General features: G+C 38.2%; 1 protein-coding gene across 4 annotated transcripts in view; it reads left to right on the plus strand.

The window, feature by feature from the left end:
- NCKAP5 (NCK associated protein 5) overlaps positions 1-17491 on the plus strand; it is a 797184-nt gene that overhangs the window by 686480 nt on the left and 93213 nt on the right. For all 4 annotated transcript variants that reach the window (XM_060775780.2, XM_060775773.2, XM_060775800.2 and 1 more), the window contains 3 exons: positions 344-4038; positions 6467-6647; positions 14436-14514. In XM_060775780.2, the coding sequence (XP_060631763.2) occupies positions 344-4038; positions 6467-6647; positions 14436-14514 (3955 nt within the window). The remainder of the gene's footprint in view (positions 1-343; positions 4039-6466; positions 6648-14435; positions 14515-17491) is intronic.

The raw sequence follows: 17491 nt of genomic DNA on the forward strand, positions 1-17491 counted from the left end.
AAAAAGATGTAGAAAAAGATATAGAAACTTTATATCACAGTGAACAGTAAATGTGGTCTGCTGGTTTGTCATCTTATATATGAATACATCAAATCATTTTAAACTCGTGAAGTAGATGATAGATAAACATAGAGAGTTGACACATCAGGACATTCAAACTATCTAAACCTATTACTACTACCCACTATGGGTCATTCTTCACTCTTTTCTGTGAAGAGCTCTTACATTTCCAATTAAAATGTGTACATTTTGACACATTATTTGCTTATTAGTGCTAGTTAAATCTGTTGTAATAATTAAATTGATTTCTCTCTCTTCCCCCTCCCCCCTTTTTTTTAAACAGTCATCAGCAAACTGGGACAAAAGAATAAGCATTGGTTCTTCACTCCCTAGCAACCTTTCCAGCCCTGCTGATGATCTACCTCCAACTCGAATCAAGGAAAACCATATTTTGGAAGGGCTAAAGAAACTACAAAAGCAAAAAATATTACTTGAACCACCTTCTCTTATATCCAAATGGGGGTACAAAGACTGCATGGATTCTAATGAAGGAATTTACTCCCCTGGAATTAAGTGCAGCAGCCATAAAGAGCAGGCATATTGCACGCCAGAGGAAATAGGAGCCATTTGCATTGAGCACCAAAAAACCTCCCTTTATGATTCTGATTCGCACGAGGATGCAGATGATGAGTCTTCTTCTTTAACACTGCTGTATGAAATACCAAGCAAAGACTGTAGGCACTACTGTAATAAATTAACTCACAGTGTTTCTGACAGCTTGTTTAGTTGGGAACCTGATAGAAGTCATTTACCAGAAAGAGGTTCTTATTTTAATTCACAGGAAAGGCCTGAAAAACTGACTAGTTTTGTCAATGAATTTCAGTCAGAGGTAAAATCATCCACAAATGTGAAGCCGGCAGTGCTTCGGCTAGATAAAAGTCTTACTAATTTAAGCTGGAGAGACCTTAATTTACACCTTTCAGATACCGATGACAATGAAATTCTGGATGAATTACATATAGAAAGCAGTGATGAAAAGAGTCCTTCTGAGATGTCATTAACACCCTTTGTTGACAGGCCTGAAGAGAACCTTGACGTGCATCTAAAGAAGGAAAATTGCCAGTGTGGATGTTCTAAAAAACAGTCAGATCAGGTACCTGTTCACTCACATATTAGGCTAAAGGCATGCAATTTGGTTAAACAACAAAAAGTTATAAAGAAGACTTCTTCAGAGGAATGCATTACTGTAATATATGATGCGGAAGATGGCAAACCTATTGAATTCAGTTCACATCAGACTGGAATTGTGACCTTAACTAGAGATGAAATTTCAATCAACCACCCATATATCAGGTCCAATGCAGAATACACCGAATGTTTAACTCAGGGAAAAACTATGTTGCAGAAAGCAACAAATGCTAAAAACTATAGTATTTTGCAAACATGTGATAATGGGACTGAGAAAAAGACTGTTCAGACTAATCTAGAGTGTGAACATAAAACTGACGCAGTTACATACAGCACTGAATGTCCTGTATACTTGGAAAAACACGTGTTTCAAAATACTTCACCGCAAAAGTCAATTTGCAGTAATACTTCCAAAGCTAGTTCTCCATCTTGTGTTCCAGCAGGTAATAATCTGAAACTGAGTAAGATTCCCAGTAGGAGCAAGTTTTCACCACAGAAATCAAAGGTTTCATTGTGTGAAGACCCTACTGGCAGCAAGCCCCATTGTCTTATGATGGCAGAAAAAGCTCTTTTGTCTCCTGTAAAATGCCCAAGATTTAGAAAGGTGCAGAGTCCAACTCGAAATTCAGATTCAAAAGTCAACTCACATATCCCAAAGGTATTAGCCTACTCATCACAGAATTCTGGAATTCTGGACAGAACAGATTGGCCGAAGAATCAACCTCCAGAACCAGCTTTAGTACCTCAGCGTCTTCGAGAACCTATCGACTGTGGAGAGCCTCCAACTAGAGATGTCCATTTTGATATACCTGCTCCTGAAGCCAGTTCTCCACCACCCCCTCCTCCACCAGGAAGGTCCACTTCCTTGTTGATTAGACAAAACTATGAGCATTCTCCAACTGTACCACCTAAAGAAGTTCCTGTGCACTTTCCCCATAATATAACTTCCCATGAAATGCAAACTAGTAACCTCCCTGCAACATCAAATGTAGAATTAAATCACTTTCACGACAAGGAGGATTTTTTTTCACAAAGCAAATGCATATCAGAGCTGTCCTCTAGCGCATGCCAAGGGACTCCCAAAGTTTTCACAAAGAAAAGTTCTCCAAAAACCTCAAACCAGTCAGTAGTCTGTAATAGCAAAGAACTTTGCAAATCTAAGGTTGTTCTCCCAGCATGTATGTCAGGAGAAAAGAATCCAATGCAAACTAGGCCATCATCAAAGGACAATAGAGTGCCTCAGAAACAAACTTTTTCCTCATCACCAGATTGTCACACAACAGTCACTGGGGAGGCTTTTCTGCCTCAAATGAGTCCTTCTCCAGTGTCATTGTTATCTCAGGGCAGTGATGCTGGAAAGATACCAGACAAGGGCCTGACACCCCATTTGCCTGTGGGACTTAAATTACTCTTAAAGTCTCCTCAGCTCATCAGAAAGAGCTCCACCATACCAGGAAAGCAGGAGAAAGAAAGTATGAATGCGGCCTCCAAATGCTGTGTAAATGCAACTAAACAGAAGCAGGGTGAATCTTTATTTCAAACTACCTTATGTGTAGCAGACATTGAATTAAGGAGTACTGAGAAAGAAATAAAGGAAATTTTCCCTTTGGAAATTGGTATGGGCCCTCATTCCTCTGAAACATGCAGCTTTATGGAACAAGATGGATTAGAAAACAAATTAGTGAAAAGGTCTGTTTCTTCCAGCTGTAAGACATACTTGAAGCCAGCTCTTGGCATGAATGGAGCAAAGGCCCGTAGTCATAGCTTCAGCATTCACATGGGAGAAAAATCACCGATGCCTTCCACAGAAGGGTTAGGAAAATTTCGGACACAGATTATAACAAATACCTCTGAAAGAGGGAACTCTTTAACCAGGCAGAACTCAAACACGGAGGGATTACAACTTAAAATCACCCCAGGGACAGCACTGACATCAGATGTGGTTGCGAGCACAACAAAAGCCCCAGAAAGTTCATATTCTAGACAGGTCTCTGAAGGAAGTACAAGTGATTCTACTAGTCAAGTCAGTAGCCCAAGCAAATTGCCATTTCATATGTTTCCAAGGGGAGATTCTTTCTACAGCACTTCAAAAAATGAGGGAAACAAATCATCATCCCAGAGAGATGTCCAGGGTAAAACTGTCCATGATGGAAAAGGCAGTGAAATTTCTAAATATCAACCGGTAAGCAAAAAATGTGTCACCCAAGCAGAAATGGCATTGGAGTCATCAACTAGTATTTCATCAGAACAGATCCTGCCACTTCAGAAAAATCTGGACCGTGTGCAATGTCCTCGTAAACATGAAGGAAGCAAGACGGTACTGCAAGAAGGCTGCTTAAAGGCATCTGAAATACCAAACGGAGTTTCATCTTCATCTGTTTTACAGCCCACAATAGAAGAAAAAGTCATGCTGTGCATCCAAGAAAATATGCAGAAAGGACAAGGACAAAACAAACTTCTAACCACTGAGACTAAACAGAAGACTGGAGGACCTTCTATCGCCAGTTGGTTTGGTTTCCGTAAAAGTAAACTCCCAGCCTTGAGTGGTAGAAAAAATGATATTTCCAAAGCAAAAATAGAAAAGAAAGAAGGAAAGGGTTTGACTTTTGGAAATAAGCAAACCAAATCAGAAAAAAGAAAAGACAAAAAGAAAAGTGAACAACACTGTGAAACAGAAAATGAACTAAATAAAAGAACTCTGAACTGTGGTATTTTAGACAATGTTCCAAAAGGAAAAAAGGTGGCAAAAGCCACCCATAGTAGCTTCAATCCAACTAGATGTGAACAAAAGAACAACTCTGCCACCACATTCTCAGGAAAAGACAGCTTTATGAAAGAGCTTTTACACAGGTAAGGGTTTTTCTCAATGAAGATTCTGCTATAGATATGTGAAGAAATGTATAGTGCCCCAGTCATGGGTGAGAATAACCACAATACTATAATTACAACAGCAATAATAAAAAAACCAGCATCAGCAACAGATTATTTTCCATTCAAACTCAGTTGCTATTGAGAGGAAAACAGGGAAAATGGCAATAGGGCTGGGAGGATAAGGAATCTTCTTGCATGTTTTTTACATATTTCAGAGCATTAAGCACAATTTTGGGGAAATAAAATATGGGAAAAGGAACCTTTGGGGAATTCACAGGGCTTTTGGCCAGGACAAGTAAGGGCCATTAACCAAATGCCTCCCATGTCCTGCACTTCCCCACTCGTGCCCAATCCCTCTCCCCGTGTGAAGTTCTTCCAGACCTTCAGAGCTGTTTTCTGGACGATACTAAAAGCTGTTGGGTGGCAGGGAGGAAGAATTTCGCTTATGTTAGCAGGTGTCCATTAGCTCAATTGTAAAAGTGCACAAGAAGGTCTTAAAAGCCCCAAGGGCCCATCTTTCTCTGGGCTTGGGGACAGGTGATGACATTTCCTATTGCTGTCCTGTCATCGTCGTAGTGTCAGCCAGGAGATGAAATTACTCCCAGTTGTTGTTCTTCACCAGTGCCGCTACTTGCTGAAGCACCAACACAGTCAGGGAAGGGAGGGTGGATAGGAAGGGATACTCTATTCTGAATCAGCCCTGTGGTAAGTGATTCATGTAGATGTGCCATTAGCAGTGGGGTGATGCAGAAATGGAGTGGACAGTTTTCTCCATCCAGAAGTTGTGTTTCTCCAGATGCCATCTTACTGAGCATTGGCTGTGGTGTCTAATGTTAATGGGAATTGTAGACTTAACGAATTTGGACTCCCATAGTTCTCCATGAGTCAGCATCCTCCAATGACTTGACTACCAGTAACAGGAAGAGGGTTGTTTTATAGTTTCATCCCTCAGGGAATTTTGTGCTTGGCAGGAAGCCACTTGACTCTCACTGTATATCAATATAATTGTGGTTAAATTACAGGCTGAACATCTCTTATCTAGAATTCCGAAATTCAAAATACTCCAAAATCCACTATTGCCCATATGAATGTCTGAGATAGTGACACCTTTGCTTTCTGATGATTCACTGTTTACAAACTTTGTTTCATGTGCAAAATTATTTAAAATAGTGTGTAAAAAGTACATTCAAGCTGTACATATAACATGTATATGAAATATAAATTAATTTTAGGTTTAGGTTTGGGTCCCATCTCCAAGAGATCTATTATAAATGTGTAGTTATCCCATAATCTGTAAAAAGAAAAGAAAAAAAGAAAAAAAGAAGAAGAAGATCTCAAACATTTGGTATAATTTGATCTTTATTTGTTTATTGCCCCTTGGTTTCCTCCAGAGTTGTAGTTGAGTCCCTGTATCAAGAGAAAGGTGGAATATAAATAAATAAAATAATAAATTGTAGAACAGAAAAGTAACAGTGTAACAGTAAAAATAACTGCAAAAACATATGAGAACGAAAAGCGGGCTGTAAACATTTAAAAAGAACATTTTAAATGTCATATTTTTATTAACTGGCAAATCTTTATTGCAGTCAGTGCCATAATAAGGAGTACTAGATTTCATAGGATTCACTATTTCAGGCCACAGGCAAGGGATTATATAGTACTTTAATCCCATGTATAGAAAGGAAACAGAGAAAGAAACATCCCATCCAAAATTACAACATCAGGGATCAGATTCTTGATTAACCTTTCTCCTTAGTTGTGTAGGCAGTGAGATTTTTAACAATATGGATGCATGTTGAAACAGCCAAGCCTACCACCACCACTTGCAACTACAATGGCATAGCCTAGTAAAAGCTATACCACATCACTGCCCTGATCATTTCCATCTGCTTTTTGTTAACCAGGTCAGTGGTCTCTGAAATTAAAGAAAAGTAAGTCTCATAAAACCTAACAGATATTTTAAACCATAGCCTTTTTTTTAAGGCATATAACATGCAAAAGATTTATTTAAAATGCAGTTTCCGGAGGTGTTTTTTCTTTCAATTTGCCTGTGTGTTTGTTCTTCCTAGTAAACAAATATTGTAATTTGCCAGGTTAATGACCTTTCAGGCCATCCTAATCTTGATCTACAAAACATATTCAGCAATAAGTATGCAGTGTTTTTTTTATTTACCACACAATCATAGAAGATTTGAAATAAGTCATCATATTTGAGACACTAAATTAATATTGTACCAGAAATTGCAAGTGACAGATTTGATCAAGGCTAGTTAGAGACATTTATCACTCAAAGGTCCACAGGGAGAAAGGTACAGGGAGGTTACATTTAACATTAAAGGAACAAGGGAAGTAGAATGATTGAAGAAGGGCAATGTAATTTATCAGAGGAATCACTTTCTACCTACAGAGTTGATAAGAAAGCAGCCCAGCAGACAGAAACTGGATCAAATAATGTTTCCTACAGGAGCATGTTAAAGGGCAGTTCCCAGGGCTCTTCTCTTCCCAGCGACTCTATTGGCCCTCAAGGAAACCAGAAGAAAAACAGCAAAACAAAGGCGGATATGGAAGTGGCACCAAGCGAGACGCTGGTAAGCAGTAAAACATTGTTCCATTTTTAATTCACTTCATTTCTTATTCTTACTCTTTACCACGACTAAGCATGTTCCATTATACATGGCAGAAATATGTGTGCCATGGCTGGGGAATGGGGGATTAATATCAGAAGCTGATGGTCTGATTAGAGAATCCAATTACACTAATGCTCTTGTTTATCGTCCAGTGGGATCATCAGTCTGTCTTATGATGATTTCTGCCGGCTACCTGTTCTTCCAATCCTATTTGCAGTTCTCAGAGCAGTGTGCAGATTGGACCACAACTGCTCTTTTTTTTTTTTTCCTTTCATGTCTTCAGATTTTGCAATAGCAAAAATACATAGCAATTGAGTATTTTAGGTTGGGATGCAAACAAAACATGCACATTAGGGTAAGATGTGTACATAAATAGGCCATTATTTGATGAAATGAAATGCATACAAGAATCTGTACCTTGTGAAATATATCAAAGTAATGCACATTTTCTGCACATAATGAAAGTAGACTGAGTCAGTCATTCCTGTTGATCGCATTGCCTGCTGCTCTGAACAGCCTTTAGTTTTTCCACACTGTATTCCACATCTGCTAATATTGATCTTTTCATCTGTTCCATGGTCTAAAATCCATGTGTTCAAGGACATGCTCTCACTATATTAATAGCTATGCTGCTGCTATTCTATAAAATAAGCAGTTTCATAAGGCCTTCACCATGTGAGAGAAGATCTTCCATGCCTAGAAACATTATGGATCTGAGCTTTGAGAGAATGCATCTTTGTACTTACTTTTTGGTTTGTTTTTTTAGTGATACCATATCCTTGTCCTTTGTTGTTTTAATGTTAAGGAGACCACTTTGTGCTTATAGTAGGCCATTTTATGGCTGAACTCAGTCAATAATTGTAATCACACTTAACCATCCGCTTTTCAGATATGGTGAAACACTTTGGGGGTTTTGTAAGTGAAAGGGATATAGAAGTACTGAAATAGGAGCACTGATGACAGAAGAATGGATTGTTAAGGCCGTTAAACTAGTCCAAGTAGCCAGATAAACGTGGGGTTTAAAGAATAAAACACCTGAGTATGTTTTTTAAAAAGCAAACTATTTATGGACTTTCTGAGCAACAAGAAATTGAATGATGCAATAATCTGTGGCTGTGCTCACTATTAATTTTGATGGGATTATTTAATTGGATCATTATGGTGGAATACAGGTTGAGTATGCCTCCTCCAAAATGCTTAGAACCAAGAATGTTTTCAATTCCAGATTTTCTTGTCAAATTTTCATATATGTGAACACACATACACATATATGAAAAACAAAAGATCCAAATTGATAGGATAGGATTGCAAGAAACATTGATCGCAGATAGCATCCAATACCTGTTCAAAACAATTGTACCTTTAAATAATCATCATAAAATCCTCTGCCCAACTTACCAGATGGAGGTGTTGCAGTGGCAGATGCCCTCCCACCCGCCATTGCACCGGCTGGGGGCTTCTCCATCCCAGAAGCCCCCTTGTTTCCACCATCCGAGCGGCCAGTTGGCCAGTCAGAGGCAGCCGCTGTTTGCCCCCTGATTGGCCGGGGGGGGGGAGCACCCGCTGAGCTTCAGGCAGCCTCTTAAAGGCTGCTCAGGGCTGCATACCATCCTGTACACTTCAGTTTTGCTCGTCATGCATTCTAGGTCAACTCTGTATATTTCTGAGCCACCTTTGTACAACCTGTGGCACAGGTTGCCATTACGTATGTTCCCAAGATATGTCCCAGCTCCATATTTATTTTTGAACTGCAATCTATATTATATTAGGATTGGGAACTTGCAACATTGTGATTACAAACCCCCTTTGACTTTGCTTTCCTTTAGAGCCATATATTTGAAGAGAGATCATCATGTTCCAACTGCGGTAGCAATTCTCTTTCCATACCATTGTTCAAATGCAAATTTTATGTCCCACAACTCCCCAATGCATTAGTACCTGGCGAGGGATTTGGAAAGTATACAGTGTATTAACCTTCCACCTGTTCTCAGCAGCATGGCCACTTGAATAGCAGCTTATAACACACAACCTGGATCTCTCCATGGCTGTGCATAACATATAAAAAGTTTCAGCAAACCTTTTTAAGAGTTCCTAATTTGTCCCTTAAGGCCTCCTCTTAGAATTTCATATGGACTTTGCCCTTACAATTTAGTTCCCAAACCTTTTATGTCAAAATTCCCTGCGGTTTCTCCCCATCCCACTACAGTTGCAATGCTTACATTTTCATGTAAATATAGCCATCGGTAGATTATATGCAAGGTCATTTGTTAAGAATAGCTCCAAACTGTATTCTGAATATATACACTTGAGAAAACTTTTTCCTCCCTTTTCCCTCTCCCCCTCTTTGTGTCCTGTAGCTCCTGTGGTGTCATCTTTTCTTTGAAAATGTAGATGTCCCCTGCATTATAAAACCACAAATTATAAGCATATCTAAGTCTGCCCTTGTAATGTCACTGAAAGAAATGAGAGAGAATGGAAGTCTGGAAATGTGCAATATGCAGGAAATTCAATCCAACTGATCTAGAACTTTGATAGTGGAGCCGAGTCCCTTATCAGAGCCACTCAATTTAACTATGCTCCATTTAATATGGTGCTGACAGCTTAGGGTATATCTTCACTGTACAGAAGTGTTTTCTAAAAGCATTCTCCTCTTCCCATTCCTTTTTAAACTTTCTTATTATTGTCTAATGGCTCAGTAATTTCCAGACGGTTTTGTCTCATTTTGTGAAGTCTTTGGAAATGTAACAATAATAGCCATTTAGGACTTTAAGTATATCTTCAAGAAACACACTTCATTTTCTTGGGCAAGTACAAAGATTGTTCTGAATATACATAAATAATGAAGAAATGCTCATTCTCTCCCCGCAACCCCCAACTTCTAAGGGCAAATTAGTCACGCTGGAAAGGCATTACCTTTTCTTTTCCCGACTGCACTTTGTTAAGCTGAAAATCAAAGTGTGATTAGGACATTGTTTTTTGAAGATTGGATTACATTATATGCTAGATCTTTGCGGGGGTTTAAAATAAGGATTTTTTAATCATTCTTTCTGTAAATGAAATGAGAAGCATTACTATGTTGATTCCATTTGGAGTGAAACAAATGCCTATAATTTGTGTCCTTAATATATATTTTTTAAATTAGAGATGATAATGAGGATGATGAGAGTGATGGTGATGAGAATATTTTAAGGAAGTTCCATTTATTTTTCAGCTCATACAACTGAATCTTTTTAAATATGTAAACCTTTGTCTTATTTCCTTTTCTTAACATCTTTTTTCCCTTTTGCACACTTGCTATGAATTAGATTGCGGAGAATTTGGTAGGAAGAGATAGCTGGGACTAAAAAGATTTAGTAGTCTTTTAAAAGAATATCTTTATTAAACAACACAAACATTTTAATAATGTAAAACAACATACAAGGAGAAATGATACACTCAACTAAATAGCTACATAAACGACAACTACACAAAACTACCCTACAAAACAAGTGCAATATAAACTATAATTAACAAAACAAGAGTGGGGAAATAAAACATATAACTTCCAGCTTCTCAGCTAATGGTTATTGTTGCACAGGGTTGTTGTGAGTTTTCCAGGTTGTATGGCCATGTTCCTGAAGCATTCTCTCCTGACATTTTGCCTGCATCTATAGCAGGTATCCTCAGAGGTTGTGAGGTCTGTTGGAAATTAGGAAAATTGAGTTTATATATCTGTGGAATGTCCAGAGTGGGAGAAAGAACTCTTGTCTGTTTGAGGGAAGTGTTAATGTTTCAATTGGCCACCTTAATTAGCATTTAAAGGCCCAACAGTTTCAAGGTCTTGCTTCTTACTGCCTGGGGGAATCCTATGTTGGGAGGTGATTAAAGCACTTGATGAACCAACCTGTACACAGCATATTATGTGAGAACACAGAAATGCTGGACCACTCTAATGACTACCATGTCAGACTACACAGAAAGGCCACTGAAATCCACAAGCATGTGGACAATTTCAACAGAAAGGAGGAAACCATGAAAATGAAGAAAATCTGGCTAACAGTTTTTAAAAACTCTAAAATCATAACAGTAAATAAAGAACAACACTCAAAAGCAGGAGAATTCCAGACAAGAAACAATCCGGGCCAGCTAATCACCTCCCAACAAAGGATTATCCCAGGCAGTAAGAAGCCAGACCTTGAAACTGCTGGGCCATTGAACGCTAATCAAGGTGGCCAATTGAAACATTCACACTTCCCTCAAATAGACAAGAGTTCTTTCTCCCATCATGCACATTCCACAGATATATAAACTCCATTTTCCTAGTTTCCAACAAACCTCACAACCTCTCAGGATGCCTGCCATAGATGCAGGCGAAATGTCAGTAGAGAATGCTTCTGGAACATGGACATGCAATACTCTCAACAACCCAGTGATTCTGACCATGAAAGCCTTTGACAATATATTGTTGCACAGTTATCCTGGTTTCATTATCCCTGTGATTAAAAAAAAGATTATCTCTCTCTCCCCTCCCCCCCCCCCCCCCCCCCCCAGTAACAACGCAAAGCATATTTAGAGATAAGAATTAAAATAGTAAGCAACACTTGGACTTCAAAACCAATATGAAGTGTAGGTGTTTGATTTCATCTCAACAGCAAAAACAAATGCATTTGTCCAAAATCCTAGCACTAATATACCATAGAATTAAATATTTTAGTTTGTTAATTGATGGCTTAGTGTCTTGTTAATGGATCTCTTGAAATATCTGCACAGTCTGCCCGAGACACTGTACTGGTAACTGGCATTTGTATAGAAATCTTTTTGAAACTACATTGTAATGAGGGAAATGGAGCACACTCACATTGAGAAAAATGTAGAGTCACTACTAAAACTTTGCTAGCAGTTTGGAGTCACCTGGAAAGCAACTACAGTTTTGTTTGGGTTTTTTGGAAGAATTTGAAAGAATGGAGGATCCTCAGGCACAGGAGAACTTGATTTCCATATATTGAAGTAATACACATCACAATGCAGAAAGAATACCTAAAAAAAAAAAGGATTTTTCTATATTATAGCTAGCTGGGAGAGCACCATGGAAACCATGTGCATTTATGTGTATGTACATATAAGTTAGATATAGGAAGGCTTCTAGCTATGTATAATTCGTCGATTTCTTTTTCTTCCACATCGAGGATTTTTTTAGACCTCAAGTTCTTTCTGTCTAGGATGTGATTAAATTCAGGGAAATTCTTCAGAAGTGGAATGCAAAAAAAAAAAATCCTTCCTTTGTGCTAGGCAAATTGAATGAGTTCAACTTGTCCCAACATGGAGAAAACCGTGCTGTACTTGCCTTCCATCCATTGTTAAATATGTGAAGCTTCTCCAAAAAGAGGGCAGTTTTCATTCAGCACCAAAATGCTAAGATGTTTAAAGTGAAGCAATCAAAGTGAATGATCTGAAGAGACAAATTTGCCTGATTTCTTTTTTGAGATTAATATATTTTTATTTTCAATTCACATATTTATAAAAATAGTGAAACAAATCTATATACATGTATATATGCATTAATCAATGCAATACTTCCTAACATCTATATCAGAGCCGTGGTAGTGCAGTGGGTTAAACCCTTGTGCTGGCTGAACTGTTGACCTGAAGGTTGCAGATTTAAATCCGCGAGACGGGGTGAGCTCCCATCTGTCAGCCCCAGATTCCCATTCGGGGACATGAGAGAAGGCTCATACAGGATAGTAACACATCCGGGCGTCCCCTGGGCAACATCTTTGTAGATGGCTGATTCTCTCACACCAGAAACAACTTGTAGTATGTTCTCAAGTCGCTTCTAACACAATTTTAAAAATCTATACAATATTTGTATTTGGTTATGCTCTCCCCTCCTCCCATCCCTGCCATTTTAGTGGCTTCCCGTCTCTTGGGTTGGAGACATTCATATATAATTCTGTTTTTCCTTCCTATTACAGTGTTTTTTTTTATTCTCCCTTCTGGCATTATATTTTTATTTATAACTTTCCTGCACAGATTCTAACAGGTTAAATTATGAAGCCTTCTATAAAAACTATTCCTTCTTTAATTTTTTTAAAAACATAGTTTAGAAATGGTTCCCAGTCCTCAATAAGTTTTTGTGGTTTTATTTTTTTTTTTTTTGTTCATCATTGCTGATTTGTCTATTTCATTGCCTGATTTCCAATTGTTCTGATTTTGGCCATATTATGTTTAAAATGTCTGAAGGATTTCCTGTTCCCAATTTGAAGATATTTGCAAACTTTGGTAGATTTTAAATTTTATTTAAATAATTAATTTATAACTGTTCTTTCTCCGAGCATGAATCCTAAAGCAGCTCACTAAAATTAAACTCAAAAATCAGGAGAGTGAAAAAAGAGGAACACTCAAACAACAGAGGAATTCCTGACCAGCTAACACCTCCCAACAAAGGACCCCCCTGGCAGGAAGCAGCCAGGTTTTGAAGCTGCAAGGCCATTCAATGCTAATCAAGGTGGCCACTTGCAACATTCACTTTTGCCTCAAGCAGACAAGAGTTTTTTCTCCCACCCTGTGCATTCCACAGATATAAAACCTCACTTGCCTAGTTTCCAACAGACCTCACAACCTCTGAGGGTGCCTGGTATATATGTGGGTGAAACATCAGGAGAGAATGCTTCTGGATAACGTTTCGATATAACCCGGAAAACTCACAACAACCCAATAAAAATGTAATTCACATTCATCCCCTCTTCTGGTTTGCCCCAAGTTAAACCATGTTGTTGAGTTTCATATGCCATGGAAGGGACACTAGATTCTATCAAAAGAGTAATTATTTCTTTTTAGGCTCCTCCCTTGGCTCTGAAAATACCAAAGTTTTCAGTGTACATTTAAGCTACTGATTTATCCAGAACTGTGGTATCCTGTGACAAAAGAATATCACAAATCCCACACTACAAATGAGAACTTGGGATACTGAATGCCAACCGTGTACCCCCTGCTCCTCATTGAAAGAAAAAAAGGCCTCAGGAGAGCTTGTCAGTCTGCAGAGATCATGAAATGAGGGGTCGAATGGGAGGCGGACAACTCTACCTTTTTACTTTTATTCAGGAAATTGCATTGCAACAGACATAGGAAAGGTGTGCCAGCGGTGTATCTTAAAGTCATTTCTGATATATAGCCACTCTATCCTGGAGTTTTCTGGAGCTGAAACTGTTTCGCAGTCAGTTTCCATGGCCAAGTGTGGAATTAAACCCTGATCTCCAGAGTCATCGGCCAGTGCTCAAACCACCATTGTGCAGGAACAGTTTTGAGTGAACTAAGTACAGGATGAAGAGAATCCCATGTCTCATATTCTGCTTGTTCCCTGTGTTCTTTAGTAAAAATGAATGCAGTGTAATAGTCTTTGAAAGTGGTAAATACAGAGTCAGGGTGCCTAAATGTCTTTTTTTATTCTTATTAAAATGAATCTTTGTATGGGCTGTTTCCTCTTGTGATACCTTCACATGACTTAATTTTTCTTGACAGTTGCAAAGTATTGCTTTTATTAAAGCATTTAGAATCACTTTAGGAACACCAATTTAGTAGTCATTCATAACCAAATGAGCTGTACTCTAATGTCTCATTATGTGTGACTTCAAAGTTGCATTAAGGTGGATAGAGGATGGTGATAACTCAGGGACAAGTTAAACAAGATGTGTTTTGAAATGGTGGCTTTTGGTCCATGCTTTTCAAAAGGGATATTTGAAAGCAGTGTTAATTATCTTGTATACACCACAGGTTAAAGTGGTAACAGAAAACTTCCCAGAGGATGAAGACGACACTGCCGCCGATTCAACATGTCAAAGCCATTTGATAGGTAAAAACAAGAATGATGAACTGTGTATTAATGTTTGTCTTCTATTCCCCTTGTACATTATGTACAGCACGAGCCAACAAAGTGTATTTAAGTAAAGGTAAAGGTTTCCCCTGGCATTAAGTTTAGTCATGTCCGACTCTGGATGGTGGTGCTCATCTCCATTTCTAAGCCGAAAGCTGACGTTGTACACAGATGCCTCCAAGGTCATATGGCCAGCATGACTGCATGGAGCGCCATGAGACTGGGGGTGGTGATGAAGAAAGGGGAATAAATCTTTCCTACAGTGCGTTTCCTCTGGGAAAATCATCCTCATCTTGAAGCTCCTATTTTCCCATTTTGCCATGGATTAAACTCATCCAATGCCACGGTCCCAATCCAAATCCAAATTTGGTGAATGTTTACAATGTTTTCCTTCATTTCTCTTTTCAAACCAATAGTGCAGAACTATGACCCACCAGAGGTTTTGGACTATGGTTCCCATGAACTTTCACCATCACCTATAATCTTTTTAAACTTTCTTTATTATTGTCATAGACCAGCATGAGGAGAGTGGGGTGCAGTCAGATAAAAGCCTAAAACTAAAAGCTAAAATGCAAAGGTATATTGAAAGCTAAAACACAAGATACTGATTAAAAAGAATCTGGAGGGAGAGGTAAGAGCATTGAGGGAATATGAGGGAACATAAGGAAGGTGGGGTACAGTCAGTCACAGGTCTAGGAAACTAAGGCTGGGAACATTAAATAGATCTATAGTTACAATTCTCTGATAAATTAGAATGCTAGCTTGTGGTGCCAGTAATCACTTGGCAAATTTTAAGCATTGTTGCACAAAGCTTGTCAGCATTATAGGTTGTAACATAGGTGGTATCTGACAACATCAGGTGGTGTAAAATGCCTTGGGTGTTTATACAACAATGGTGAGATAAGACTAGTTCAAATGTCTCTGTAAAACAGGCTTTGGAGGAGCCTGTGTCCAGAGTCAAGGGGCACAGTCTCTCTGGGTAGGGAGTTTTCTGATATCGACCCTTGAGTACAGCTGATGGGAGAGCATAACATTGTGTCAGGGCCAAGACTATCCTATGGTTGGGTACTTCTAGATTACTTAAGTATACCATAGGGGAGGCGAGGTTCCTACTAGCTTCTTTGACGATAAAAGTTAGAGTGCTGGCTAGATCCAGTTGGCGCTCTGTGTCTAAACTACGTTGTTTAAAGTGCACTTTGGCTTGATCGTATCCCATACTGAGTAGCAACCCTGGAAAGAATCCCAGGGATATAATTTAGTTGCTACTGCCTGTTTTCATATAGACTGGAAATCATCCTGCATAGTTAGTGGGGCAAGACCAAGGGGAGAAAAGGATAATCTAAGCCAGTAGTTGAGTATGACCACCCACTCTCTAGCCTCCATTTTCATGAAGCCTGTCTCAGAATGGCATTGGAGACACATTTTGGTACCTGCAGCCAAATTAGAAATTAGAAATTTGGTTGGTTAGGACTTCTAAGAATCTTAGTTGACTAGCCTTAGTTTAATTTTTTTTTCTAAACTGGTATTAATTTGCACATTTCTCAAGAGACTGTGTTATGCTCCTCTCATATAGGCTTGATGAAAATATTAATAATGTTTAATATAAGTAGTCAAAGTTATTTCAATGCCTTGTATGTAATAAACAGACCTGAAAATGTAGTTAAACTGTTTATCAACCATATTTTAGACAATGAGGTCTGCTTTTTCCTTTGTTGATGTGAAAAATGTAACTGACTTCCAGTTCAGAAAGTTAATCCTATCCACAAAAGAATAAAAAGAAAATATATAGTATAGAAAGCAAAAAGATACACAAGTGTTATTGCATCTGTCTGAACGCAGGGATACTGTATGGCCAAGGTGTCATAAAGCTGTTAAGCATAGAACAGTTTGGCTTTTCCACTATTTATTCTGTTTATAGAAAAACACTGTGTTGTTATGTGCTGCACATGCAACTTGTTGTTGCTCTTTTGTATGAACTGTATGAAACGAGAATCTGAGATGATCAAGGTTATAGGATCACCTACAGACAAAGCCTACAGATGATATATTCAAACAAAATGTTACGAACTTTCAATTGCTGCATTATTGTCTCTGTTGAGTGCTCTTCTCTGATATGAATTTGAAATAGACCACTGTCACATTTTTAAAAGTCTCTTATACTAAGAAGAGAAAAAAAGTGTGTGATAGGCTATAGTTCTGTATTGGAATTTCTGTGCCGTATTCAAGTGGCTTTCTGGCAACAAATGCACAGAATGATGCTCAAGAGATGAATTGATTGTTCTGACTCTGATGGATTATATTAACCAGTGTAATGTAGGTGAGAAACTATATATGTATCTGACAAAAATAAGAAAAAAACCCTATTGGCACAGAAAAAACACTTCTCTCTTTCTCCTTCCTTCCCTTAAACACACACGCATACAGAGACAAAGCATTTGAAAGCTCATTCTGAAGTTGTTACTCTAGAATGAACAGCATACTGATTAGCCAAAGAGGAGCCATGCCTGCATGCTCTTCTACGTAAAACACTATTACAATGTTTGCACAGTTACTGAATTATTTATTTGTTATGAACCAAATGCCATTGTGGTTCTCTTGTGGGACAGAAATTTACATTTAAAATTTACATTTATTTTAAAAAGTAAGTTGTATTCAGAAAAAAAACAATGATTTTCCTCATTTGGGTTCTATAACACTATGTAACATTATTTTTGTTCCTGAGTTATAAATGTCATTTCTGGATTGGTTCGATCATAAAAGCATGAAAAAAGTTTATTAAACTTCAAATATTTTGTTTTTGTGGGACTTCCTGCAGTACATTTTGCTATAGTTTTTCAATGAATATCTCAGTCTCAACCAACTGAACATAGTTTGTGGCAGCCACAAAAACAAAGTTTCTGGAGTATAACAACCGCTTTCAAAGTAAGCACTGCACAATTAAACAGGAAGCAACATT

Source organism: Anolis sagrei, chromosome 1, assembly GCF_037176765.1.
Source record: "Anolis sagrei isolate rAnoSag1 chromosome 1, rAnoSag1.mat, whole genome shotgun sequence".
Lineage (NCBI taxonomy): Eukaryota > Metazoa > Chordata > Lepidosauria > Squamata > Dactyloidae > Anolis > Anolis sagrei.